The sequence below is a fragment of the Nomia melanderi genome, chromosome 6, assembly GCF_051020985.1.
Source record: "Nomia melanderi isolate GNS246 chromosome 6, iyNomMela1, whole genome shotgun sequence".
NCBI lineage: Eukaryota > Metazoa > Arthropoda > Insecta > Hymenoptera > Halictidae > Nomia > Nomia melanderi.
Window position 1 is genome coordinate 18,741 of NC_135004.1, and position 26,260 is coordinate 45,000.

The 26,260-nt window shown below is 32.8% G+C and overlaps 5 protein-coding genes and 1 long non-coding RNA gene across 7 annotated transcripts in view; 4 read left to right on the forward strand and 2 right to left on the reverse strand.

Moving 5' to 3' along the window:
* Window positions 1-5,271: 5,271 nt before the first annotated feature.
* LOC143174604 (uncharacterized) lies at window positions 5,272-5,778 on the forward strand. Its single transcript, XM_076368338.1, has one exon. It carries the CDS (start codon window positions 5,272-5,274, stop codon window positions 5,776-5,778), a length of 507 nt encoding a protein of 168 aa, XP_076224453.1.
* A 7,411-nt stretch (window positions 5,779-13,189) lies between these two features.
* Window positions 13,190-14,987, forward strand: ND-24 (NADH dehydrogenase ubiquinone). Its single transcript, XM_031989124.2, has 4 exons — window positions 13,190-13,374; window positions 13,998-14,060; window positions 14,128-14,586; window positions 14,732-14,987. Exons 1-4 carry the CDS (start codon window positions 13,339-13,341, stop codon window positions 14,903-14,905), a joined length of 732 nt encoding a protein of 243 aa, XP_031844984.1. The 5' UTR covers window positions 13,190-13,338; the 3' UTR covers window positions 14,906-14,987.
* A 1,921-nt stretch (window positions 14,988-16,908) lies between these two features.
* On the reverse strand, window positions 16,909-18,129 carry LOC143174583 (uncharacterized). The gene is made up of 3 exons (XR_012998744.1): window positions 17,975-18,129; window positions 17,817-17,894; window positions 16,909-17,063 (listed from the first exon to the last, which is right to left on the reverse strand). It is a non-coding gene; the product is annotated as an uncharacterized LOC143174583 (long non-coding RNA).
* Window positions 18,130-18,267: 138 nt separating this feature from the next.
* Aps (diphosphoinositol polyphosphate phosphohydrolase 1 Aps) lies at window positions 18,268-20,428 on the forward strand. The gene is made up of 3 exons (XM_031989129.2): window positions 18,268-18,861; window positions 18,997-19,152; window positions 19,257-20,428. Exons 1-3 carry the CDS (start codon window positions 18,763-18,765, stop codon window positions 19,551-19,553), a joined length of 552 nt encoding a protein of 183 aa, XP_031844989.1. The 5' UTR covers window positions 18,268-18,762; the 3' UTR covers window positions 19,554-20,428.
* Window positions 20,429-20,952: 524 nt separating this feature from the next.
* l(2)09851 (WD repeat-containing protein 1 l(2)09851) lies at window positions 20,953-22,945 on the forward strand. The gene is made up of 3 exons (XM_031989128.2): window positions 20,953-21,470; window positions 21,829-22,236; window positions 22,409-22,945. The coding sequence occupies exons 1-3, from the start codon at window positions 20,953-20,955 to the stop codon at window positions 22,893-22,895; spliced, it is 1,413 nt and encodes a 470-aa protein (XP_031844988.1). The 3' UTR covers window positions 22,896-22,945.
* A 96-nt stretch (window positions 22,946-23,041) lies between these two features.
* Window positions 23,042-26,260, reverse strand: part of Pms2 (mismatch repair endonuclease PMS2) — a 3,399-nt gene continuing 180 nt past the window's right edge. The window contains exons 1-5 of one of the 2 annotated variants that reach the window (XM_031989125.2): window positions 26,120-26,260; window positions 25,423-25,582; window positions 23,986-25,244; window positions 23,645-23,900; window positions 23,042-23,533 (exon numbers count right to left, since the gene is read on the reverse strand). The exon at window positions 26,120-26,260 is cut by the window's right edge and continues 180 nt beyond it. In XM_031989125.2, coding sequence (XP_031844985.1) covers window positions 23,208-23,533; window positions 23,645-23,900; window positions 23,986-25,244; window positions 25,423-25,582; window positions 26,120-26,206 — 2,088 coding nt within the window. In that variant the 5' untranslated portion in view covers window positions 26,207-26,260 and the 3' untranslated portion in view covers window positions 23,042-23,207. The remainder of the gene's footprint in view (window positions 23,534-23,644; window positions 23,901-23,985; window positions 25,245-25,422; window positions 25,583-26,119) is intronic. The other variant, XM_031989126.2, reaches the window with a different exon arrangement.

Genomic DNA, 26,260 nt, shown 5'->3' on the forward strand with positions numbered 1-26,260 from the left:
TTTATATAGTTTTGAATAGTTTTGTATAGTTTTATGTAGCTTTATATAGTTTTATATAGTTTTATATAGTTTTATATAGTTTTATATAGTTTTATATAGTTTTATATAGTTTTATATAGTTTTATATAGTTTTATATAATTTTATATAGTTTTATGAAGTTTTATAGAGTTTTGTATAGTTTTGTACAGATTTATATAATTTTATACCGTTTTGTATAGTTTTATGTAGTTTCACATAGTTTTACATAGTTTTATATTTTTGTATAGTTTTGTATAGTTTTACATAGTTTTATACAGTTTTATACAGTTTTATATAGTATAATACAGGTTTGTACAGTTTTATACTGTTTTATATAGTTTAGACTAGTTTCATACAGTTTTGTGTAGTTTTCTATAGTTTTATATAGTTTTATATGGTTTTATATAGTTTTATATAGTTTTATATAGTTTTCTATAGTTTTATACAGTCTTATATAGTACTATATAGTTTTGTACAGTTTTATATAGTTTTATATAGTTTTATACAGTTTTAGACAGTTTTCAAATTTTTATGCAGTTTTCTTAAGTTTGATATAGTTTTATACAGTTTTATACAGTTTTATACAGTTTTATACTTTTTTATATAGTTTTATATAGTTTTGTATAGTTTTAAATGTATTTATATAGTTTTATATAGTTCTATTAGCTTTGTATAATTTTATCCAGTTTTGTACAGTTTTGTACAGGTTTATATAGTTTTATAGTGTTTCATATAGTTTTATATAGTTTTATACCGTTTTATATAGTTTTGTATTGTTTTATATAGTTTTATATAGCTTTATACTGTTTTATATAGTTTTGTATAGTTTTATACATTTGTATATAGTTTTATATAGTTTTATATAGTTTTATATAGTTTTATATAGTTTTATATAGTTTTATATAATTTTATATAGTTTTATGTAGTTTTACACTGTTTTATACAGTTTCATAAAGTTGTATATAGTTTTATATAGATTTATATAGTTTTAAATCGTTTTATACAGTTTTATACAGCTTTAAACAGTTTGATATAGTTTCATACAGTTTTATACAGTTATATACAGTTTTATACAGTTTTGTATAGTTTTCGATAGTTTCATATAGTTTTATACAATTTTATACAGTTTTGTACAGTTTTATTCAGGTTTATATAGTTTTATAGTGTTTCATATAGTTTTATATAGTTTTATACCGTTTTATATAGTTTTATATAGTTTTATATAGTTTTATACTGTTTTATATAGTTTTGTATAGTTTTATACATTTGTATATAGTTTTATATAGTTTTATATAGTTTTATATAGTTTTATATAGTTTTATATAATTTTATATAGTTTTATGTAGTTTTACAGAGTTTTGTATAGTTTTGTACAGTTTTGTATAGTTTTATACCGTTTTGTATAGTTTTATATAGTTTCATATAGTTTTATATAGTTTTATGTAGTTTTGTACAGTTTTATACAGTTTTATATAGTTTTACATACCTTTAAATAGTTTTATATAGTTTTATACAATTTTATACAGTTATATACAGTTTTATATAGTTCTATATAGTTTTATACTGATTTATACAGTTTTATATAGTATTATACAGGTTTGTGCAGTTTTATATAGTTTAATATAATTTTATATAGTTTCATACAGTTTTGTGTTGTTTTGTATAGTTTTATATAGTTTCATATGGTTTTATAGTGTTTTTTATAGTTTTATATAGTTTTGTACAGTTTAATATAGTTTTATATAGTTTTATACAGTTTTACATCGTTTTACACAGTTTTATAAAGTTTTATAAAGTTTTATATAGTTTTATACAGTTTTATATAGTTTTGTATAGTTTTGTATAGTTTTATACAGTTTTATACAGTTTTATATAGTTTTATGTAGTTTTACAGAGTTTTGTATAGTTTTGTACAGTTTTATATAGTTTTATACCGTTTGGTATAGTTTTATATAGGTTTATATAGTTTTACATAGTTTTATATAGTTTTGAATAGTTTTGTATAGTTTTATGTTGCTTTATATAGTTTTATATAGTTTTATATAGTTTTATATAGTTTTCTATAGTTTTATACAGTGTTATATAGTTTTATATAGTTTTAAATAGCTTTGTACAGTTTTATATAGTTTTGTATAGTTTTGTATAGTTTTATACAGTTTTATACAGTTTTATATAGTGTAATACAGGTTTGTGCAGTTTTATACTCTTTTATATAGTTTAGAATAGTTTCATACAGTTTTGTGTAGTTTTGTATAGTTTTATACAGCTTTATACAGCTTTATACAGCATTATACGGTTTTATACAGTTTTATATAGTTTTACACAGTTTTATACAGTTTTATACAGTTTTATATAGTGTAATACAGGTTTGTGCAGTTTTATACTCTTTTATATAGTTTAGAATAGTTTCATACAGTTTTGTGTAGTTTTGTATAGTTTTATACAGCTTTATACAGCTTTATACAGCATTATACGGTTTTATACAGTTTTATATAGTTTTACACAGTTTTATACAGTTTTATATAGTTTTGTACAGTTTTATATAGTTTTATATAGTTTTATATAGTTTTATACAGTTTTATACAGTTTTATACAGTTTTATACAGTTTTATTTCAGTTTTATATAGTTTCATATGGTTTTATATAGTTTATTACAGTTTTATGTAGCTTTATACAGTTTCATACAGTTTTATACAGTTTTATATAGTTTTGTATAGTTTTAAATAGTGTTATATAGCTTTATATATTTTTATATAATTTTATATAGTTTTTTATAGTTTTATACCGTTTTATATAGTTTTACAGAGTTTTATATCGTTTATTATTGCTTTATGTAGTTTTATACAGTTTTATATAATTTTATATAGTTTTACACAGTTTTATACAGTTTCATAAAGTTTTATACAGTTTTATACAGTTTTATACAGTTTTATTTCAGTTTTATATAGTTTCATATGGTTTTATATAGTTTATTACAGTTTTATGTAGCTTTATACAGTTATATACAGTTTTATACAGTTTTGTATAGTTTTATAGTATTTTTTATGGTTTTATATAGTTTTGTACAGTTTTATATAGGTTTACACAGTTTTATACAGTTTTACATAGTTTTATAGTGTTTTTTATGGTTTTATATAGTTTTATACAGTTTTATATACTTTTGTACAGTTTTGTACAGTTTTATACAGCTTTATACAGCTTTATACAGCATTATACGGTTTTATACAGTTTTATATAGTTTTACACAGTTTTATACAGTTTTATACAGTTTTATATAGTTTTATATAGCTTTATATAGTTTTATACCGTTTTATATAGTTTTGTATAATTTTACACAGTTTTATACAGTTTTACATAGTTTTATAGTGTTTTTTATGGTTTTATATAGTTTTATACAGTTTTATATACTTTTGTACAGTTTTGTACAGTTTTATACAGCTTTATACAGCTTTATACAGCATTATACGGTTTTATACAGTTTTATATAGTTTTACACAGTTTTATACAGTTTTATACAGTTTTATATAGTTTTATATAGCTTTATATAGTTTTATACCGTTTTATATAGTTTTGTATAATTTTGCATAGTTTTATATAGTTTTATATAGTTTTATGTAGTTTTATATAGTTTTATATAGTTTTCTATAGTTTTATATAGTTTTATATAGTTTTATATGGCTTTATACAGTTTCATATAGTTTTGTATAGTTTTATACAGTTTTATATAGTTTTATATAGTTTTATACAGTTTTACACAGTTTCATATAGTTTTATATAGTTCTATTGGATTTATATAGTTTTATACAGTTTTATATAGTTTTATATAGTCTTAAATAGTTTTTTATAGGTTTATACAGTGTTCTATAGTTTTATACAGTTTTATATAGTATTCAATAGCGCTAAATGGTTTTATACAGTTTTATATAGTTTTATATAGATTTATATAGTCTTATACAGTTTTATATAGTTTTGTATAGTCTTCTTTAGTTTTATACTTGTTTATATAGTGTTACAAAATTTTATGTAGTTTTATATAGTAATTCAGGTTTTTATATTGTTTTATACATGTTTATATTGCTTTATATGGTGGTATGCCTTCTTATATTGCTTTGCATTGTTTTATATGGTATTACATAATTTTGTATAGGTTTGCATGGTTTGATACAGTTTTATACATTTATTATAGTATATAAAACTATACAGAGCTGTGTATGACTATATAAAACTATATAAATATGTATAGTGCTATACAACACACAATAAAACTATAGAAAACAATATAAAACTGCTTAAAACTACATAAAACTATATAAAATTACATGAAACTATCTAAACATATATAAACCTGTATAAAACTGCATAAACCTCTATAAAACTGTATAAAATGGTATAAATCTCTATAAAACTGTATAATGCTGAATAAATCAGAACAATGTTATAAAACTATGTAACACCATATAAACCTGTATAAAACTGTTTAAAACTTTATAAACCTGTAGAAAACTGTATAAAAGTATATGAACCTGTAGTGAAACTATATAAAGCCATATAAGACTGTATGAAACTGTATAAATCTGTACAAAACTGTGTAAAACTATATAAACTGTATGAACCTCGATAAAACTGTATAAAATTCTATAAACCTGTATAAAACAGTATAAAACTGTAGAAGCAAGTATAAACTATTATAAAATTGTATGAAAATGTATGAAGCTGTTTGAAACTGTATAATAATGTATAAAACTTTTTAAAATCATATAAAAGTGTATAAAACTGTATAAAACTGTACGGGGACCACGAGACTGGGCGTGGCTTTCTCGATACCACGTCAGTTCATTGAAGTCCTCATGCCTCTCTGACAAACCCGTAGGTCGAGTCAAAACCCACGATGGAGCTGATATTCCCTTATACCAGCAGACGCTTCGGCGTCAAAGTGGGTGAGGAATTTCGACGAAATCAGCGGGGTGCGTCTGGTCGAGACCACTCGTCTCACTTTCACGTGGGGCTCTCCGTAACATTACATCGACGCCCGTCGGTACGAATGACGAATGAGCGAGTCGCAAACGGTGGTCTCCAGAGACCGGGCCGCGTCAGCGGAAGGAAAAGGAGGCGGCTGCCGCCTACTCTACCCTGGCCGCAAAAATGGCCCAAGTCCTGCAGGGGACGGGAGTAAAAGTTGACCGACCAGCCAAAAAAGCGGAGCTGATGCTCCGCGGTTTAACCGACGGAACTACGCAGAACTACCCGCAGAAATGTCCACCGCTGTCGCTGTCCATGGTAGATGCCGGACCGAGGAGGTGCAGACCGGATGTTACTGGTCTACCTCCTCTGGTCCAGGCACCATCTGGATCCGCTGGCCAGCGGCTGCGGCCAGGAAGCTGGCCATAACTGGCATCCTGGTTGTCGGGTGGGTACAAGCGACAGTGGCGCCACTGCAAGCACAGCCGCTGCAGTGTTATCGATGTCTGGAAATGGGTCATACCAGGCAGCGATGTACCTGCGAGGCAGATAGGTCGGGTTGTTGCTATAATTACGGCGACCCGACACACAGGGCTAACGCCAGCGTGTCTCCCCCGAAGTGTCCGGTGTGTTCGGACATGGGGAGGCCGGCGGGGCACCGCCTCGGGAGCCGCGCCTGCACCTCCGGCACCCCGAAGAAGGGTCCAGAAAGGGCGGGCAAGAAGACAGAAAGAAGAAAGTCTATGGCCTTGATGACGGCCCCAGCATTGAAAGGGTGTTATAGTCCCCTCAACAGCTGAGAAGATATTGCCCACACCAGCGGCGCCAGCCGGACCCCCGAGCCCGGAGGTGGAAATGGTATCCTCCGAATAATGGGGCCCGAGAGCCTTGTCATTCAGACCAACTTGAACCGCTCGGCCGGGGCGCAAGATATGCTGATGCAGACCCTGGTCGAGCGGGAAGTAGAGCTGGCGGTGGTGGCGGAACCGTACAGAGTCCCTGAGAACCCTAATTGGGTGGGGGATCTGTGCGGCTCCGTCACCATACAGTAGTAAGAGCAACAGGAATCCCCGCCGCGTACTCTGATAGAGCAGGGGCGAGGATATGTTGGAAGCTAATGGGAAAGTGTCGCGGTGGTGGCCGTGTACGCACCTCCTAGTTGGTCCCTCGTGAGGTGTGAGGAGCACCTGGACGAGGTCGAGAGCTATATCTCCCGATGCCGTCCTCGTCCGGTGCTCGTCCTGGGCGACTTCAACGTCGAAGTGGGGGATCTATAGTAGACTTGAGGAGGAAAGTGTACTGGTGGTCGTCGGAGATAGCAAATTTGAGGATTGCATCTCCGCGCGACGCTGGTACACCCGTGCGCGTCGACGACAACGATCGATCGACGAAGTAAGGGTCGCCGAACTGTACGGCGACTACCGAGAGAAGGTGGTCGCCCTACAGCTGGCTATTAAAGGGGCAAAGGTCCGGGCCTGGGATGATCTCCTGGCTCTCTGAACAGAGATCCCTGGGGACACCCATACAAAATAGTGATGGGACAGCTGCGATCGTGGACGCCCCCACTGTCGGAAAGCCTAGACCCCTGGTTTCTCGGGCGGGTAGTGAAGGAGCTTTTCCCTCGCGGGGGGGACCAGGAAATAAACTGGTCCTCCGATCTGGGGGTCACGGAACGAGAGATCGCCGGGGTAATCCATTGGCTCGGGGGAAAAAATAAAGCCCCGGGGCAGGATGGGATCTCCGGCAAGTCCTGGGAAATGGCTCTGGACGTCCTAGGTGAAACATTCCGACATTTGCTGTCGGAATGCTTTCGGTCGGGAGTGTTCCCCGACCTGTGGAAATAGGGACGGATGGTCCTCCTGAGGAAAGAGGGAATGTCCGCGGATTCTCTCTGCGCGTACCGCCCGATATGCTTGCCAGACGAGGTGGGCAAAATGTTCAAAAAGATCATTCATGCTTGCCTAATTCGGCACCTGTCCCGCGACGGACCCGATCTGACGGACTGCCAGTATAGTTTCCGAGAGGGCCGATCCACTATAGAAGCGGTGGATCGAGTGAAGGCCCTCTCGGAGGCGGCCGTCAGCTGAGGCGGGGTATGCATGGTTATATCTTTGGATATAGTCGACGCCTTTAACACTCTGCCCTGGACCGCCATTAGGGAGACACTTGTAATGCACAATGTACCTCCCTGTTTGAGAGCGGTTATCGGGTCCTACCTGCGGGACAGGGTAATTGTACACCCTGGCCGGCACAAGCTGATACGGAGGGAGGTGGACCGTGGACTCCCGCAGGGGTCGATCTTAGGACTGCACCTGTGGGACCTGGGATATAACATGGTCCTGCGGGCCCCGCTTCCCGACGGAGCCACCTTGGTCTGTTATGCAGACGATACCTTGGTGGTGGCCGTCGGGAAGACGCTCGGGAGGGCCATCCGTCGTGCGGAGGTCGCGGTGGAAGCCGTCGTCACGCGGATCCACGACCTGGGGCTGCGGATAACCCCGGAGAAAACCTAGATCGTCTGTTTCAACAGACGGCCTCGGTCGATATCTCTCCCGAGGTGGTGAATCCGGGTAAATGAAGTCTGCGTCGAGGTGGGCCTTAGTATGAAATACTTGGGGCTCCACCTCGATAGCCATCGGAGGTTCGAAACGCATTTCAACCGTCTGCTGAATCTCGGGGGATCCGGGGATAGGGTGCGCCGCCTGTATATGGGCGTGGTACGGCTGATGACTGTATGCGGGACACCGATATGGACCCCAGCCGAGACGAGGAGCCGGCGCAATATTCAAAAGTTGCTCCGGCTCCAAAGGTCACTGGCCATCCTCGCTGGCTCTAGCGAAGGAGATCCCCTTTGAAATGCAGGCCGAGATGCGTGCATACGTTTACCGTAAGGCGCATATCCTCGGCCAATTATTGGGGATCCCTCTGGAACCCGAGACGGTCGAAGGTTTCTAACTCTGGACCTGGCGGCGCGCGGCGGATAGGCGCGCCGTTGGGGCTCTTCTGCCACAGCTGAAGAGGTGGCGGAAGAGAGGCTACGGCAGACTCACCTACCACATGACACAGGTACTCACCGGCCACGGTTCCTTCGGTGAGTACCTGTGTCGAATAGGTAGGGAAGAGACGACGGTGTGCCACCAATGTGGCGTGGAGGAGGACTCGGCACAGTACATGCTGGAGGTTTCCCCACCTTTTCAGCGCTGCGTCGAGTCCTTATGGATGTCATTGGGAAGGACCTCTTGCTGCTGGCAGTAGTCGAGGCTATGCTGGCAAATGAGAAGTCCTGGGATGCTGTGGTCTTCTTCTGCGACGAGGTGATGTCGCAGAAGGAGGCCGACGAGCGGGATCGAGAGAGGAATGATCCTGCTCGGGCATCCCAGCGGCGCCGCTGGTCGCGTGGTCCAGTAAGAGTGCTCCCGGGCCCTACCCCCTGACGGAGGGACGGCGTAAGTGACCCGGAAATTGGGGCCCGTCCCACCGCTCGCCAGGAGAGGCTTTTAGTATCCTACACCAGGTAAGAGGATAACTAGTCAGACGTCGTCCCCACCAAACGGCTGCAGACTGAGGGCGGGGGCCCTGGGTCCTGTAATGCAGCCGTCGTGGTGACTGCGACGCGAGGCGCGACCTACCTGCACTGTAGCATAATCGTAGTACGGTTCAGGAGACGAGGCCCATCTAAGGTTATTGCAACTGGCCAGCCGAGCCTGGAGGAGTCGTTGTGTTCTCTGAGAGATCCCGTGGCTCCCCCTCCTGGCCCAGGAAGGTCGCTATGGAGGTTTTAGTGGGTAAGAGCCCCACAGTACCTTCGGGTACTCCCCTGGGCCGCCGGAGTCTCTAAGTACAGATTTCCTCCAAGTTAAAAAAAAAAATGTATAAAACTGTATAAAACTCTACAAAACTGTATAAACTGTAGAAACCGTAGAAAATTGTAGAAAACTGTATAAAGGTGCACGAAATTATATAAAACTACATGAAATAATATAAAAGTATATAATACTGTATAAAGCAGTATAAATATTCTTATATAGGCTTATATTGTTTTATATTGTTTTATTTTGTTTTATACGGTTTTACACATTCTTATATAGTTTTATACATTTTTATATAGTTTTGTATAATTTCATGCTGTTTTATATAATTTTGTGTAACATTAATATGCTTTATACAGTTTTAGGTATACAAAATTATATAAAACTGTGTAGAACCATATAAAACTATATAAAACAATATAAGACTATATAAGAATATATATGTTATGGGCAATGTGTTGAACGTAGGCATTTTGTAAAATGACCGTTTGAGAAGACGTTGTTGAAAACGCCTGTAACAAGTATCATTCAGTCTATAAAATGTCCGATCATTGTACAAAATGCCTACGTTCAACACATTGCCGTTCAACTACAGTCATTGTACTGGAACGCTCTGATAAGGAAATTAGAGAATGTGTTTCTTATTCAGACCATATATCCCAAGGTCAAAATCAACATACAGACATTATAATCATACTTAATGATAAATATCATTTATTGGAGCAAGACAAAGAACTGTGGCACTTGAAATTACAGAGCTGACTGGTAGCTCTACACGCACACTTTTTTGAAACACATTTACTTTTGCAGTTGCATTTCTTGTACCCTTGTGACACTGACACACTGTTGTAAGATGCCACTTCTCTCAAAGAAATCAGTTTACTATTGGTCTTTGCAGTAACAGTAGATAATTCTAATAACACTGTGGAACAAATTTTGACCTATGTTAGTTTTTGCAACAACCACTATGTGATTCTTATAGAATTCCTTGCCCTAAATACGAATCCAAAAACCAAATTGCTGGGTCAGGTCCAGTTTTCGAAAAGCTGTGGTTTTGTAAAAACGGTCGAATTTTTCAGAAAACCAAGTGTAACATAAAAACTAAAAACGATAGGCAGTTAAAATTTATCGCAAAAAATAAGTGGGTTGGCCAGCACGAATTTGCTGTGCACCATTGAATTCTACAGACATTTCTGAAGAGGAACCCCCCCGGGGGAAGCGTGAAATCGGTTTTTCTTTGGGACAGGGTAAGAAAATGTCCGCGAAGAGCGCGTGCAAGGAACTTTCACGCCACACCGCCATCGCTCGCCGGCCACAGCTATGCAGGGCCGTGATTACGCGCTGTATAGACCTGGACCCCGGTCACTTCTTATATAATGTTTAATTGTATTATAAATTTCCATAATAATTATGATAAAGTTTTTCACGATCGTTCTGTTTTAAATAATTGGATATTTCACAGCAAATTCGTGCTAGCCAACCCACTTTTCGTAGAAATGTAGTAGAAGTGCATACAAAGTACGCGCATCTACCCTTTTTTAAACTTTGAGCATCGTTTACAAACATTTAATGATACGCAAAATTCAAAATTTTTATAGCTACGTAATCGGGCAAGTCTTCTTTATTTTCTGCGATGAATTTTAACTGCCCATCGGTTTTAGTTTTCACGTAACACTTGGTTTTCTGAAAAATTCGACCGTTTTTATAAAAACTCAGTTTTTTCGAAAACTGGAAGTGACCCACCAATTTGGTTTTCGGATTCGTGTTTAGGGTAAGGAACTCTATAAGAATCACCTAGTGGTTATTGTAAAAAGCAAAATAGATTATAATTTGTTCCACACTGTTATTAAACGGTGTTCTAACACAGAAAATTACATAGTGGCTATTGCAAAAACTAACATAGGTCAAAATTTGTTCCACAGTGTAATCTTTCTTTGGATGTATTTCTGCACGTGTGTACTTGTCTTGAGTTGGTCATGTTCAGAGCATAGTGTGTACTTGTGAGCCAAACATAGCTTCGTAAGGGGATCTTCCTATACCTGAACGCAGTGCATGGTTCTTCTGAAACTGCACAAATTTCAGTCTTGATGGTCAATCTGGGATGTTGTTTTCTGCCATTCATGCAGCCAAAATAGTTTCGATATTCCTGTTTGTTCTTTCCACCGAACCCTGTGACTCGCTCTATTGAGGTTTTTTATGGACTATTTTCACCGAAGGCCACATCTCATGCAATTCTGCTATTACCAAATTTAAAAATTCCCTACTATTATCTGACTGAAGAATAACAGGTACCCCAAAAGTTATATAGATGTCCAAAAGATGATGAACCACTTCTTCTGCTTGCTTTGTTTTTAAAAGTTGCAGAAGCACAAATTTCTTTAGGTGATCTTAATACACCATAATGAACCGGTAATCATTGTAGTTTTGTGATTGCATATCAATAAGATCAATTTGAACTCAAGAATTAAATGTAGAATGCATTTTGTACGTTGTATATGGATTTATAACTGAACCACGTTTGAGCAACACACTCTTCTTTTGACAAGAAATACACAAGTCAAGGTAAATGTTCCGTCCGATGCGGAACAAAACGACGAAAATCCTCGAAGGTTCGTTTATGACATGGACGTGCCAACAAAATTGTTTTCGGAATTAGCTTTTTTCGAACTCAGTTTATTTATTTTTGTTACAAGGGGCAATTTCACCCTAAATCATGGTAAAATCATTTATTTACTCCGCGCATGTCCAGACAATAGTTTTGGAATTTTTACTTCGTTCGTACAAACAACCGACCATATCATAAACCAGGAATTTCCGAAGGGTCGACTCGAACCTCGTTCATAACGGTTCCGCCAAACATGAATCAACTTGGAGGAAATTTCCAAGGCATCGAGGATCATTGCCCTCACCCTTGCACCAAGAAGGCTGGCCAAAGGGCGTCGTCCAAGATACCCTGGTTATTTGTGAGGGGCCACAAATTTTCTCAAGGGCTGCTGCGTTCGTTCGCTCGAGATCTCTTTATTTTTCTCTGGGTCCCACGCTTTCCTTTAACACGTACACTCAGAATCGCCTTCCGACCGAAGCCAGAGGAAAAGGCCCGCCTCGGACGAAGGGGATGAACTCCACCATTGGGCCAGGGAGGATCCAAAACTGAAAAGGAGGGGATGCTAGCCGATAACGAACGAGACTTCCACTGCAAAAATCAGAATGATTTCGAACCTTGAACATTTAACCAATTTATAAACTCAGAAATAAAACTTAAATAAAACTTAAAAATTTCTCTAACCGCGAACGGCGTAACGCAACGATATAAAAACCTTTATGTTGTTGCGTTACGCCGTTCGCGGTTAGGGAAAATTTAGGGAACTTTACGTGGGTAAGGTGCCCGTGGAGTACTAAGAGTACTCTGCTCGTGGCGCGTGAAATAAAACTTATACTTTTGGTTGTGGAAATTTTGACTTGTGCTTTATTTCTGAGTTTATAAGTAGTTAAACGTTCGAGGTTTGAAATCGTTCTGCTTTTTCGTTGTAAATCTCGTTCGTTGTCGGCTCGCATCCCCTCTTCCCTGGTCCTGTTTTCTCCTTCTGAGTCTCCTTGGGCCAATGGTGGAGGAGATCTGGTTAATGCACGAATGATTTCATGCGCATATGCTGAGAGAAAGCGCGGGACCCAGAGAAACACAATGTTCTCATAAAAGCGAACGCGTCAACAGCTAACAATGTATCGAATTCCCGGAAGTGAGGACCGGATGTAACACGTGGCAACCTTTTGAAGAGAATTTATGGCCCCTTACAATGTATCGAATTTACCGAAGCGAGAACCAAAGATGATTCTAGCTAAAAATAACAATTCTCTAGTTTCCAACTTCCTCTCAGCTCGGCCGTTCGCGTTGAGTGTTTTACAATAATATACTGTGTCTATAATGTTCTCGCTAAACCGTTCGTAGTTCCCTCTCAATTTATAAGCTTCGACCACGGAACGCAGCTGTAGCTATCTTTGCCCGGCGTTACCATCGTACCGTGCCTATCCAATTCACGCGATAGCGTTACAATGTATAACAATATATGAAACTATAGAAAACTATACTAGAAAATAGTAGACTACTAAAAACTATATAAAATTACATAAAAATAGATAAAACTATATAAAGCTGAGTTAAACTATGTTGAAATATATTGTTTGTTAATAAATTTCCATATATTTTGCCTCTCCGTATCCTTTATGTCGTAAATCGGTGGCAGTGTTATATAATTTACTAGCTGAACCTTATACTGAGTTAAAATTAATTAAAACAAAATTGTATTACTGAACATTATATCAGTAATTCAGAAGCAGATACTGCAGATTGCAATCATCTATGTATACCTATCTTAATTGTATGTCTTTAGTTTTTGGATTTGCACGTTAGATGGAGCTTAAAGTTGAAAATATTTCTGGTTACAATCTAAGCTATGTACATGTGGAACTATTGTAGTTCTTACATAGGAAGATAAAAAAACGAAAAACATATCTGAAGTGATTCTCAGAATACACAGACGACAGTCATATAAAATGTTTGTTACCTCACGTGCCATTCGATCTCTTTATGTGAGTTATTCATTGTTATCATTATAATACTATGTATCGTAACTTATGTTACCATAACCTCTTCGATGCTGTTATATAATCTTTAATTTATGTATACATTTATGTTTATTTGAAATTTTTATGTTATTTTAGACATATCACTAATCTTGAATATTAAGCATATTTAATTTCGTTTTATATTTTACTTAAAATGAAAAAGATATGTATGGTCATATGAAATGTCAAATAACAAATATATATCTCAAAAAACTATAGTAGATACTATTAGTTGCTTATATTTATGAATAATATAAATAGAACTTACATGACGCATAATTTTATTTACTTTTTGTATTCTTATTCATTTTGATTAAGACATTTAAGTATACCAAATTGAAAATCATTAATCCTTTACTACTACTATGATCTACATAAATGTATTTTATAATATATTTCTAAGATTTTTATTCATATTTAAATTCAACAACACCTTATAATTAAAAAAATTGAATATTTTTAACATTATTTTATGAGAATATTAAATTGGCAAATTACAATATAATTTTGTACTTAAGAACACTATTTCTTCTCAGAGTATTATATATGTATTTGAATAACTGATACATTTAATTTTTGTTAAATAGAATTGTAAAAATGTTAGAGGATTACAAACATCAGCCATTCGTACATCGGATCAATTATTTGTTGTATGTATTTTTATTTGTAATATGTGTCTTATGATAATCAGCTTTTTATATTACACTTTAATTTTAGCATAGAGACAGTGAAGAAGATAATCCAAAGATACCATTTGAATTTAATGAAGCAAATAAAAAACGTATTGAAGCTCTTCTAAAAATTTACCCCGAAGGCCATAAACGTGGTGCAATGATTCCTTTATTAGATTTAGCTCAACGTCAGCATGGATGGCTACCTATTTCTGCTATGCATAAAGTGGCGGAAATATTAAACTTACCTCACATGAGAGTCTATGAAGTAGCTACATTCTATACTATGTTTAATAGGCGACCAATGGGAAAATATCATGTGCAGATCTGTACATGTACACCATGTTGGTTACGAGATTCTGATTCTATTGTAGATGCTGTAACTAAAGCTACAAATTGTAAAATTGGGGAAATGTCTGCAGATAAACTGTTTACAATTTCTGAAGTTGAATGTCTTGGAGCTTGTGCCAATGCACCAATGTTTCAAGTTAATGATGACTATTATGTAAGCACAATTTTACAAAGTATTTTATCATTTTTAAGTTTTAAAAATGCGCTAATGGTATTTCTATATTTTTTTTAATAAATATCAGAAATATAATTCCAATCATTAACAAAGAAAATTTGTACACAAATACTATTTCTTTTAGGAGGACTTGACACCCGAAACTGCTACTACTATAATAAATGCATTAAAGAAAGGTGAAAGACCACCACCAGGTCCACAAACTTCATCAAGATTTGCTGCGGATCCTGCAGGTGGATTAACATCATTAACAAGCCCACCACCAGAACCCGGTTTTGGTGTTAGATCCGATTTGTAATTTTCTCTTTGTAAAGTTAGTTTCTTGTACGATCAATGAATCACTAAATATTTAAATAGATAAAATAGCAATAATTAAACAATTTAATGTTTAATTTACTGCACCTAGGAAATATTTTTTTAATGTATTAGTTGTTTACATTTTATTTTGAAATATTCCCCATGTTTATTAATAAATAAGTCGTTATATAAAAGTTTACTTCAAATTTTGTGTCCTAGAAAAAATGTAATATAGTCATTACACACTCTGATAGGATATTATACTATATCTAGTTTAAAACATATTTGCAGAAACAATAAAAACATACTTCCAATAAAAAGAATGTAAATCCAATCCAACTCAACTTTAATTTATAATTTGATTCTAATTTAACTTAATTAACAACTTAATTAAATATAAAGTATTTTTTGGGGATTTACTTTTAAAAATTCAAAATTCATTTTCAAAATCTATCAAAATAAATGATTTAATTAAACATAAGAGGATTTAAAAACTTTATAAAAATACAAAATATGTGTAACTATAAATTAAATAAAATACTCATTTAAAGTTTTTCGAAAATAGATGTTCTGCAGAAAATTCATATCCCACAGCTATTATTAAAAATAAAATAGAAATAGCCCAGGCAGTACAGTGTCACATTTAAAATTGTGATATTCATTTTTATTACATACACAACATTAAATGAAATTAAATAAAATTGTTCTTAATTTTTACATATGAAAAATTATGGCACGAATCTTATTATGCTGAGATAATATTGTTTTCGATAATTTTATTTTATTTATATTTCCTTATAGATAAATCAATTCTATTAGATTTTTATTAACCTTTTCTACTATTATTTTTTTATTTTTCTTAATTCTATTCTATTAAAATATTATCTTTTATAATAACAGATAAATAGTTTATATGTTATGCTTATTATATCTGTTTATATGTAATGCTTATTATATCTGTTTTTTATTCCATTACTCTACATTCATTTTGTTCCATACTTATTCTTAATAACCAATACATTTACATAGTGAATTACATTCTTTATTGTCTTTCATTGATTTAATTACCGGATACGAAATTTTTGTTATTCAATTATAAAAACACAATAATGTAATTATTAGGCAATGAATTATAATAGTTGTAAGAACCAGTGCTTTGAAAATATTATAACTGGAATGGATGGACAAAATTCAAATATATTTATTCATGTAAATACTATATTCTCATGAATATATATATATATATATATATATATATATATATATATATATATATATATATAATATACCAACCAAATTGGCGGGTCACGTCCAGTTTTCGAAAAAACTAGGTTTTTGTAAAAACGGTTGAATTTTTCAGAAAACCTTGATGTTTTTTCGTATGTGTGTATTCACATATTAAACAGCAAATTATTTAAAACGGAACGATCGTGAAAAGCTTTCTCATAACTTTTATGAAAATTTATAAAACAATTAAACATTATATATACATATAAGAAGTGACCGGGGTCCAGGTCTATACAGCGCGTAGTCACGGCCCTGCATAGCTGTGGCCGGCGAGCGATGGCCGTGTGACGCCAAAGTTTCATGCACGCGCTCTTCGCGGACTTTTCCTTACCCTGTCCCAAAGAAAAACCGATCTCACGCTTCCCGCAGGGGGGTTTCTCTTCAGAAATGTCCGCAGAATCCAATGGTGCATAGAAAATTCGTACTAGCCAACCCACTTTTCGTAGAAATGTAACAGAAATGTGTACAAAGTACGCGCATCTACCCTGTTTTAAACTTTGATCATCATTTACAAACATTTAATGATATGCAAAATTCAAAATTTTTATAGTTACGTGTTCGGGCAAGTCTTCTTTATTTTCTGCGGCGAATTTTAACTGCCCATCGGTTTTAGTTTTCACGTAACACTTGGTTTTCTGAAAAATTCGACCGTTTTTATAAAAACTCAGTTTTTTCGAAAACTGGACGTGACCCACCAATTTGGTTTTCAGATTCGTGTTTAGGGTAAGGAACTCTATAAGAATCACCTAGTGGTTATTGTAAAAAGCAAAATAGATTATAATTTGTTCCACACTATTATTAAACGGTGTTCTAACACAGAAAATCTTGTAAGTGCTCTGCCTTCAAGTTGTCGACTTAAAAAATTGGGTGCTCTAGAAAAGAGAAAAGTTATTAATATTGTAAAAGGAAAATCATCTAGTTCTGCATAGAAAATAGCGGCAAATATAAACGAAAGTTTTAATAAAGAAGTACATAAAATAACTAATTGACGAATATTAAACAAGGCAGAATTAATGAAGAAAAAAGATTAAAGTTTGCAAATGATTACATTAATGAAGAAAACGAATTTTGGGATACAATGCCCTTTTCTGATGAGTCTAAATTTAATATTTTTCTTAAAGAACATTTAGAACACTGTTAAACACGGGGATGGTGGAGTAATGGTCCGGGGTTGCATGAGCTCAAGTGGAGTCTGTGAGCTTATTTTTATTGACGATATAGTGGCCAAATATGTCTATTTAGATATCTCAAAAAGTAATGTTGAAAAAAGCGTGGAAAAATTACATCTTGAGAGATAATTTGTCTTTCAACAAGACAATGACCCTAAACATACCGCTTATTTGGTACAGCAATGGATAGTTTTTAATACTCCACATTCCTTACCAACCCCACCGCAATCCCCAGATTTAAACCCGATCGAACATCTCTGGCCTCATTTGGGAAAATCTATTAAAAAACATAATATAACGATTGAAAGAAATATTGATGATGGAATGGAATAAAATAAGCCCCGAAATTACAAAAAAAAAACTAGTGCATTCCATGCCAGACAGATTGAAAGCCATTATAAGCAATAACGGATTACACACAAAATAATAAATTATATAAGAAACACAATAATATACCATCTATTTGTAAGCGTTCCAATACTTTTGTTCCATTAAAAACTGCCGCTAATGTGAATTTTATTATTCTTTTTTGTTCTGCAATAAATTAGTATAAATATATTTGTAATATTCTCAAACTGTAAACCTAATAGTTATAATTAATAAAAAGAATTAACCTAATCCTGTGTTTTTTCTTTGATTTATATGTGTTTCTATAATGAAGAGTCAGGTGTGTCAATACTTTTGTTCCTAACTGTATATAAAATAGTATTTATTATTGTTAACATTATTATAAATTACATCATCATTTGAATAAACATTCAAAAATACATTTTACGTATATGTGTAAAAATATACCTACACATACAGTGTGTATACATATTATATACATATATATAACAGTTACAACATACTGTTTGCAAATTCGCCCGAAAAATATGGAAATAGAAATCTAGTAATAACAAGTGTTTTCTAGGGAAAAAAGATAATTTTAATCGCTATATTTCTAACATATTTAAACAATCAAAGTTCTTATTGTTGTATATTCATTTGTATTAAATCAAGGTACATACATTGTAAATTTGTTTTTAAATGTTGTGAAACAATAACATGGTGTAATTACCAATATTTTATAAATGTCGCGATAATAGTATTAGTCTAGAGGGAGTTAGTTGCCTAGTGAATACTTTAAAAGTTTTGAGGTTATAGCGAATTTCTGCAAGGACAACATTCGTGGTGTTATCGTGATATAGCAATATTTAAATAAAAAGTCGTCCCTTTCTTCGGACGAAAAGTTGAACTCTTAAATTAATTATGTGAGCAGTGACAGCTCGCAAGTTAATTCTATGTCGATGACATGTCGGCTCCAAATAACATTAAAACAATGCGGGCGCACAGTCTGGCCTATCTGGCCGTTTGACAAATATGAATTTGTGGCATAATTTTGTAATTTTCATAATCGAACATGGTCAAAGAGAAACCAAATTCAATTCGTATTTACGATTCGGAAGGCTATAGACGTAGGGCTGCATGTATCTGCGTCAAAAACGATCTTGAGGATGAGGTAAGCCAGCAGATGGCAGCTGATATTTTTTTCTTAAGAAACAGTAGTTTTTATTTTAATGCCGGTTATTAGTTATCTTTTCAGTACGCACAATAAATATAGAATAAACATTTTTTATGATTTATAATACTACAGGTACTTTTGGTTACATCCAGTCGAAGACCAGATAGTTGGATAGTGCCTGGTGGTGGCGTTGAACCAGAAGAAGAACCTGCGGTAACTGCACTACGAGAAGTAAGAGAAGAGGCTGGAGTTTTAGGACAATTAGGCAGATGTCTTGGCATATTTGAGGTAATATATGTCATGTTTATTTAATACTGAAATAATAAAAATATAGTTATTAGCAACAAGTGTCAATAAATATTATAAGGTATAAGAAAAATGTATCTTTATAGAATGTGGAACACAAACATAGAACACAAGTGTGGGTTATGCGGGTAACAGAAGAACTACCAGAATGGGAAGATTCACGTGCTATTGGTCGAAAACGAAAATGGTTCACTATACCAGAGGCCTTACTTCAGCTTGCTCAGCACAAACCCGTCCAACGTTCTTATATACACAGCCTCCATAATACCAATCCACGACATAATCCCAGTATCTCACCACCTCACCATTCACATACTACTGTAACATCTATTCAGTTAATGAATAATTCTAGTAACAATTCCCATCTTAATAAACACAGCTAATATTAAATACCATCCATTTGCGTGAACAATTGCCATCAAATGTTAACTATTTGTTGCTGCTCCTTTCTCGTTAAATGTTTATAACAACTGCTGCAGTTGTATTTTCTATGTAAAAGAACACAGCTTGTATTTTGTCCTCTTTTCTTTTCCTTTTGTTGTTATTAGTAGTACAGTTGCTATGAATCATATTATAACTACTAGTACTAGTACTGCTATTACATAATTACTACTACTATTACTATTGTCATTAATATTGCTATTATACTAATAATGCTACAATTATTACTACCAATACTGTTACTACTATTATCACAATTGCTATCATTATCATGTCATTACTATTACAACCATTAGATTTGTTCATATAGATTAATTAATAAACTGATCCATAAAGGAGCAGTTTTTTCAGCTCAAGTCTCATTTTTCTCATGTTTTTGCAAGAGAAGCAAATAATGCTTGTATTTTATAAGTACATAAGTACATAATTTTCATACGTTAAGTGGATGGTATTTCATGCAAAAAAATTCCAAAATTAGATTGTCTCTCTCATGTTGTTTGCATATACTCAAAGAATGTTACAAATGTCATAATTAAACATATCTGTACGTCATCAATTTGTTTCTTTTAAACAAGGTTTTTGATGGTATGTGATACTGCTTTGTAGTTGATTCTGCAATCATTACAACTTTTTGCATACTATGGATCAGCATGTAGTTTACGAACTGAATTGTTTAAAGAATCGTAATAGGGATTGTTTAGAATATACATCTGAAAAGCAAGAGTTTTCTCTTTATAAACCATGATTAATATGAAAATAATTGATATGAAAATTATTTAACTGTAAAATGAAATATAGACGCATGGTTGTACCATGACTTTTCGAAGTTTAATTTTTTTTTATAATTATGTATTCAAAATTTTCTGACTCCTTAAGTGTCATTAGTCAAATATTGTAATTCCATTCTTTACCATTGTTATTAATTGTATTATTTAAAATTGAAATGATTTGATTTCGCACAAAAAGTTATCAATAAAGTACAATGAAAAAAACTACAATAAACATTTTAGTAGAATGGTTGGACAGACACTCATCTGTTTATTTTATGTGTGTACGTTAATCGACGTATATCCACGTGCATGGAAGTTCGATTAGAAGGTAACTTTCTACATATTTTCAACAATAACTATAAAATTTCTAATTTCGTAAAATTTATGTTTTCTTTTTTATATATTATTGATGATCTGTTTACATTAATATATTTTATAAAATATGTACTTTTTTAATATGAAATGTGTGTACGGTATATAAAGTTAGGTTATGTACTTGAAAATTTTAATTACACATATTATTTGCCACTGAAACTTGCCTTGTTTTTAATTGTAGGTGTATCATTATTAGATGACTGTCTTTTATAAAGAAATTCCTAAAGACATGGAGGTTGAACCAATCGATGACATTACCGAGAATATGGATGAAAGTAGCAACGACAGTGATGGAGAAGATTCAACCGATAATGAAAATATTGAAGAGACAGGGGACCAGAATAGTGAATCTAAAGTGTATCTTCCAGGACGACCATTAGAAAGTGGAGAAGAACTTGTTGTTGACAAATCAGCATACAGAATGTTACATCATGCGCAATCTGGTGCACCTTGTCTTAGTTTCGATGTAATTTTAGACGACTTAGGAAGTAACAGAGAAGATTATCCTCTAACTATGTACTTGATTGCTGGAACTCAAGCAGCTAAGGCTCATGTAAATAATCTTCTTGTAATGAAAATGAAAAATCTTCATGGTATAACAAATGAAGATTCTGAAGATGAATTAGAAGATGATGAATCAGACGATGAAGATATCAAACCTCCAGTAATGTCTGTTGCACCGATAAAACATCAAGGCTGCGTTAATAGAGTAAGGTAAGGTTTGGAAGTTCTTATAATTCTATTAAAATATATTTTAGTTCCTAAATTATTTCCATAAAAAATTTGTAATCTTGTCCATACAAGTATAACATTTCTCTATTCTTAATATAATACATTTGTTAGAGATTCAATTAATATACATTTACATTACTGAAGGAATTATCAAAAATAAAATATGTATTGAAGTTTAATGAATCTTTAAATATAATTTTCTATTTTAAATATTAAGATTATATCACTCATTCTATAATATTAATAATATAACAGTACAAGTTAAACATAAAAATGTCATCATAACATGATTAAATTTTATTTTATTTATTAGTTAGAATATATTTGTGCATTTTCACAGATATACAAAAATTGGTCAAACACCTCTAGCAGCAAGTTGGAGCGAACTGGGTCGTGTACATATTTGGAATTTAGAAGAACAATTAAAAGTACTTGAAAATGAGGAGCAGCTTCATGAATATCGCAAAAAAAGTGAAAAAAATGATAGTGGTATCAAGGCATTATTTACTTTTAAAGGACACCTTTCAGAAGGGTATGGTCTCGATTGGTGTTCAACAGAAGTAGGTACTTTAGCTTCTGGTGACTGCAAAGGCAACATTCATATATGGCGCATTGATGACAATAAAGATTGTACAACATGGCATGTTGATCAAAGACCCTATAGTTCACATGTACCATCCAGTGTTGAAGATCTTCAGTGGTCTCCTAATGAGAGACATGTATTGGCTTCGTGTTCTGTTGATAAAAGGTAAACTACATGCTTTTAATTAATTTGATTTTAATCAAATAAATATATAACAAGAAAAAGTAAATAAAATTGAATGAAATTAATTGTTGATTTAGTTAAATTAATATACTTCTTCTTTTTTACTTTATTATAAACTTTATGCAATTTTATAATATTAATGTAATTTTAACAGCATTAAAATTTGGGATACAAGGGTAAGTCCACAATCTGCCTGCATGTTAACAGCAGCTGACGTTCACACTGCTGACATTAATGTAATCTCCTGGAATCGTAAAGAAAGTCAGTTTCTTGTGTCTGGTGGTGATGATGGTTTAATTTGTGTATGGGATCTGCGTCAGTTTGGTCCTAATACACAGCCACTAGCCATGTTTAAGCAACATACAGCACCAGTTACAACGATAGAATGGCACCCTCAGGAAGCCACAGTTTTTGCTTCTGGTGGTGCTGATGATCAAATTGCAGAGTGGGATTTGTCAGTGGAAACTGATCACTTAGAAGAAACAGAAAATAATGAGCTGAAAGATTTACCTCCACAATTATTATTCATACATCAAGGTCAAACAGACATTAAAGAACTACATTGGCATCCTCAATGTCCTGGTGTTGTAATATCAACAGCGCATTCAGGGTTCAATATATTTCGTACAATTAGTGTGTAAAAATTTTATGTTTTGTAATATAATGTTCATAAAATACTACACAGGTCTGACATTCTTTCATTTTATTCTTAAAACGACATTTTTTAAACTGTATCACTTTTAAACATAATATTTTTTTTTGATACACATAAATATAACTTATAAATTTTATTTCCATGCTACAAATCAAGAGTTAATACTTCTTGTATTATAAATACATAATAAATATATATTATATATATAATAAAATAATAATAAATATAAAATTATAAATATAATATATATATTTCACAGTTATTTAATATATAAATTTGAATAGTTTCAAAATGTTTTTCATTTATGTGTCAGATGTAAAGATAGTAGGTGCCTTATAGTTGGTCTACCATGAGGGCAACTCCAAGGATTCTCCATTTGTGCCATTTGCGTTATTAACTTTTGCATTTCATTATTATTTAGTGCAGTGCCAATCATAACTGCACTGCGGCAAGCTCTTGATGCTAACATTTGCCTTACTCGAGATGGACGATATATATGATTTTCTTTATTTTCTATACCCCCTTCCCTAATGAGAAAAATTAATTCTTCTATATCATCTTTCCCAAATTGCCAATAACCACTAACTGGTATACCTGTTAAATCTACACGATGCCCAGATTCAGCTAAAATATAAAATATTTAAAGGTAAAATTTATTCAATTGGATTATAATTGTTTAAACAATATTTTTCTAAATAGAATTGACTCCAAATCAGATCGTTTATAAAAACTTACATTTACCTTCAGAATTAATTTTGAAGAAAAAACCGTTATCTTCAAATGTTTTTTGATGTTCAATTAATATTGCTTCATTTAAAGAAGAAAGATTCAAAGATTTAGGAACAATTAATTTCTGTGTTTTCAATTGTGTTTTGTTATTTAGTTTTTCAAAACGATACTTTTCATCTGTAGCATGCTGATCAATTATAAATAGATCTTCCTTTAAACGAGCTATGATAAAACCAAGATTAAATTGTCCTATGATCTCCATCTGTAATTTGTTTATTTTTATTTTTAATATTCAAACTTTAAAAGTGCTAATAATACTAAATACAGCGCATGGTAAATATTATAACCTCATGGAAAGATTCTTTCGTTAACTCTCGTTTCAATTCGTTTTCAGCGTTAGAATTTTGGGTTGAATCCATTTGTACTTTGTATTTGATTCTTGTGTTTGTATTTGTAAATTTCTGTTTTTGACTTCTACTTTCTCCAAGTTTTTGTTTTATCTTTAAAATATTAATTGACATTTCTACATCGCTTAATATTTTTATTTGACTTACATAAGTTTGTATATCACAATTTTCATCATTGTCAGTATCGCATTGTATACTTTTCTTTTCTATATATTTTTGAAGATATTCTTCTTTCTGGTTGTATGGTTCAGAGTGTAAATTTTGTAATCTTTTTGCTGGAGGATCTGTATTTGTGGGGGAAATTGCTCTTTTTATTCTTAATTGTAAATCTGGCAGTGGTGTCACAGTAAAACTTCCTTGTAGATTGTCCCATTTTGTTGTCAAGCTAAATTTCAAAGTTGCTAATACTAAATGTTCTTGTGTACAAAAAATAGTTCTTTTATCTGGAGTTACATTAATATCAGTTGACTGTTTATTTAGCTTTAAATTTAAAAAAATGAATGGATATTGTTTATTATTATATTTGTGGTAAATATGATTTATTAGTTTACTAATTTTTATGAGATCACATGGACGACCATTTATATAAAAAAATTGTCTATCTGGAGCAGATCGCCCAATATTATGATCACAACTACTAACATAACAGATCCACTCAAAGTCTATAACTGTATTATTTGGTAAGTTATATTCTTGCAATGTTGTTTCATCAGGTGGTAACAGTTCAAGTTTAACAAGTCCGTTAGAAGATTTTCTACCAAATATTACATTGATGTTACTTAAAATGTCACTGGAATTTGCAGTACTAACAACATGATTAGATTTGCCTGACACTGAATTAGTACATGTTATCTTTGTTTGAGTGGAAACTAAACAATAACTGTATAATACTTGAATGGCACGAGTATATTCTCTTTTAAGATTCTTTTGAAGTTCTTTTGCTCTAACAGGTAGACACTTGAAGATATCTGTAACATGTACAGTAGTTCCTATTTCTCTTGCATATGCTTCCTTTTTTTCTAGTATACCGTTACGATCAAACTGTAACTTGAAACCATGTTCACTGGTCAAGTGCCTCGTAATAATAGTTAATTTCGACAAAGAACAAAGAGAGCTTAGAGCTTCTCCACGAAATCCGAATGTATTTACTTGCGTTAAATCTGAGAATTCTTGAAGTTTAGATGTATGATGTTTTAATCCTAATTAATAAAAAAGTATTTCATTTAGTATAATATATATTTATTTCCATTTCTAAAAGTATTTTAAATTTATTATATAATAATTAAATGTTAATTGATAGATATAATTTATAAATGATTACTCTGTAAAGATTGTTACTTTAAATAAACAAACTAAATATGAATTTCTGTGCTTTACCTAATCCTTCAAAGTCTTCTTCCAAGACGCCACTACCATTGTCACTGACGCTAATACATGTTTTCCCATAATCCCTTAATTTAATATCGATTAATGTAGCTCCGCTATCTAAACTATTTTCTACAAGTTCTTTTATGGCAGTTGCAATATCTAATACCACCTGTTAAGAATATTACATAATGATATCGTTGTTTCAATTTTATCAGAATAAATAATAAAATTTTAAAAACTTTAATTATAACAATAATATTTTTAAATGAGTTATATCTCTTTTGTGGAAGATATTTTTAATTTATATATCAAAATATTCAAATGAACATAATAACAGAGATAAAAAATACATGAACAATACAATATTGTAATACATACATTAAATTATAATTGGAACATTAGTGTACATTGTATCATGAAAATCTGTATATAAATTTAAATCAATCAATAAGTTTGATTTAATGAAATTCATAACATAAAACAACCTTTTGTTTACTTTTTCTCATATAAACTAAGTTGCAAATTAAATAGGTACAAGAAATAAAAGAATAATATAAATTAGTAAAACAGTGTGTACTGATATTCATATAAATACAATGAATTATATAATTAATAAAAGTTTAATAAGTATAAATACTGCTGATTAAATTACAAAAGTTTTACCTTGTAAAAATGATAATTCGAATTACTAAAAGGTTAATCTTACCTGTCCAGAACAAATTTTATGAATCGTCTGTTTATTTATAACATTAATTTTCTTCGATTTTTCTATTGTTGGAGGTGGTTCTGCCATTATTAAAATTCTTTATAAAACAAGCACGTGAAAACACAAATATTCTTCTTTTAT

Coding starts and splice junctions, on each gene's coding strand:
- LOC143174604 (XM_076368338.1), top strand. CDS start 5,272: ATGTCCACCGCTGTCGCTGTCCATGGTAGATGCCGGACCGAGGAGGTG.
- ND-24 (XM_031989124.2), top strand. CDS start 13,339: ATGTTTGTTACCTCACGTGCCATTCGATCTCTTTAT. Junction 14,061..14,127: donor CATCGGATCAATTATTTGTT/GTATGTATTTTT, acceptor CTTTAATTTTAG/CATAGAGACAGTGAAGAAGA. Junction 14,587..14,731: donor AAGTTAATGATGACTATTAT/GTAAGCACAATT, acceptor TATTTCTTTTAG/GAGGACTTGACACCCGAAAC.
- Aps (XM_031989129.2), top strand. CDS start 18,763: ATGGTCAAAGAGAAACCAAATTCAATTCGTATTTACGATTCGGAAGGC. Junction 18,862..18,996: donor AAAACGATCTTGAGGATGAG/GTAAGCCAGCAG, acceptor ATAATACTACAG/GTACTTTTGGTTACATCCAG. Junction 19,153..19,256: donor GATGTCTTGGCATATTTGAG/GTAATATATGTC, acceptor GTATCTTTATAG/AATGTGGAACACAAACATAG.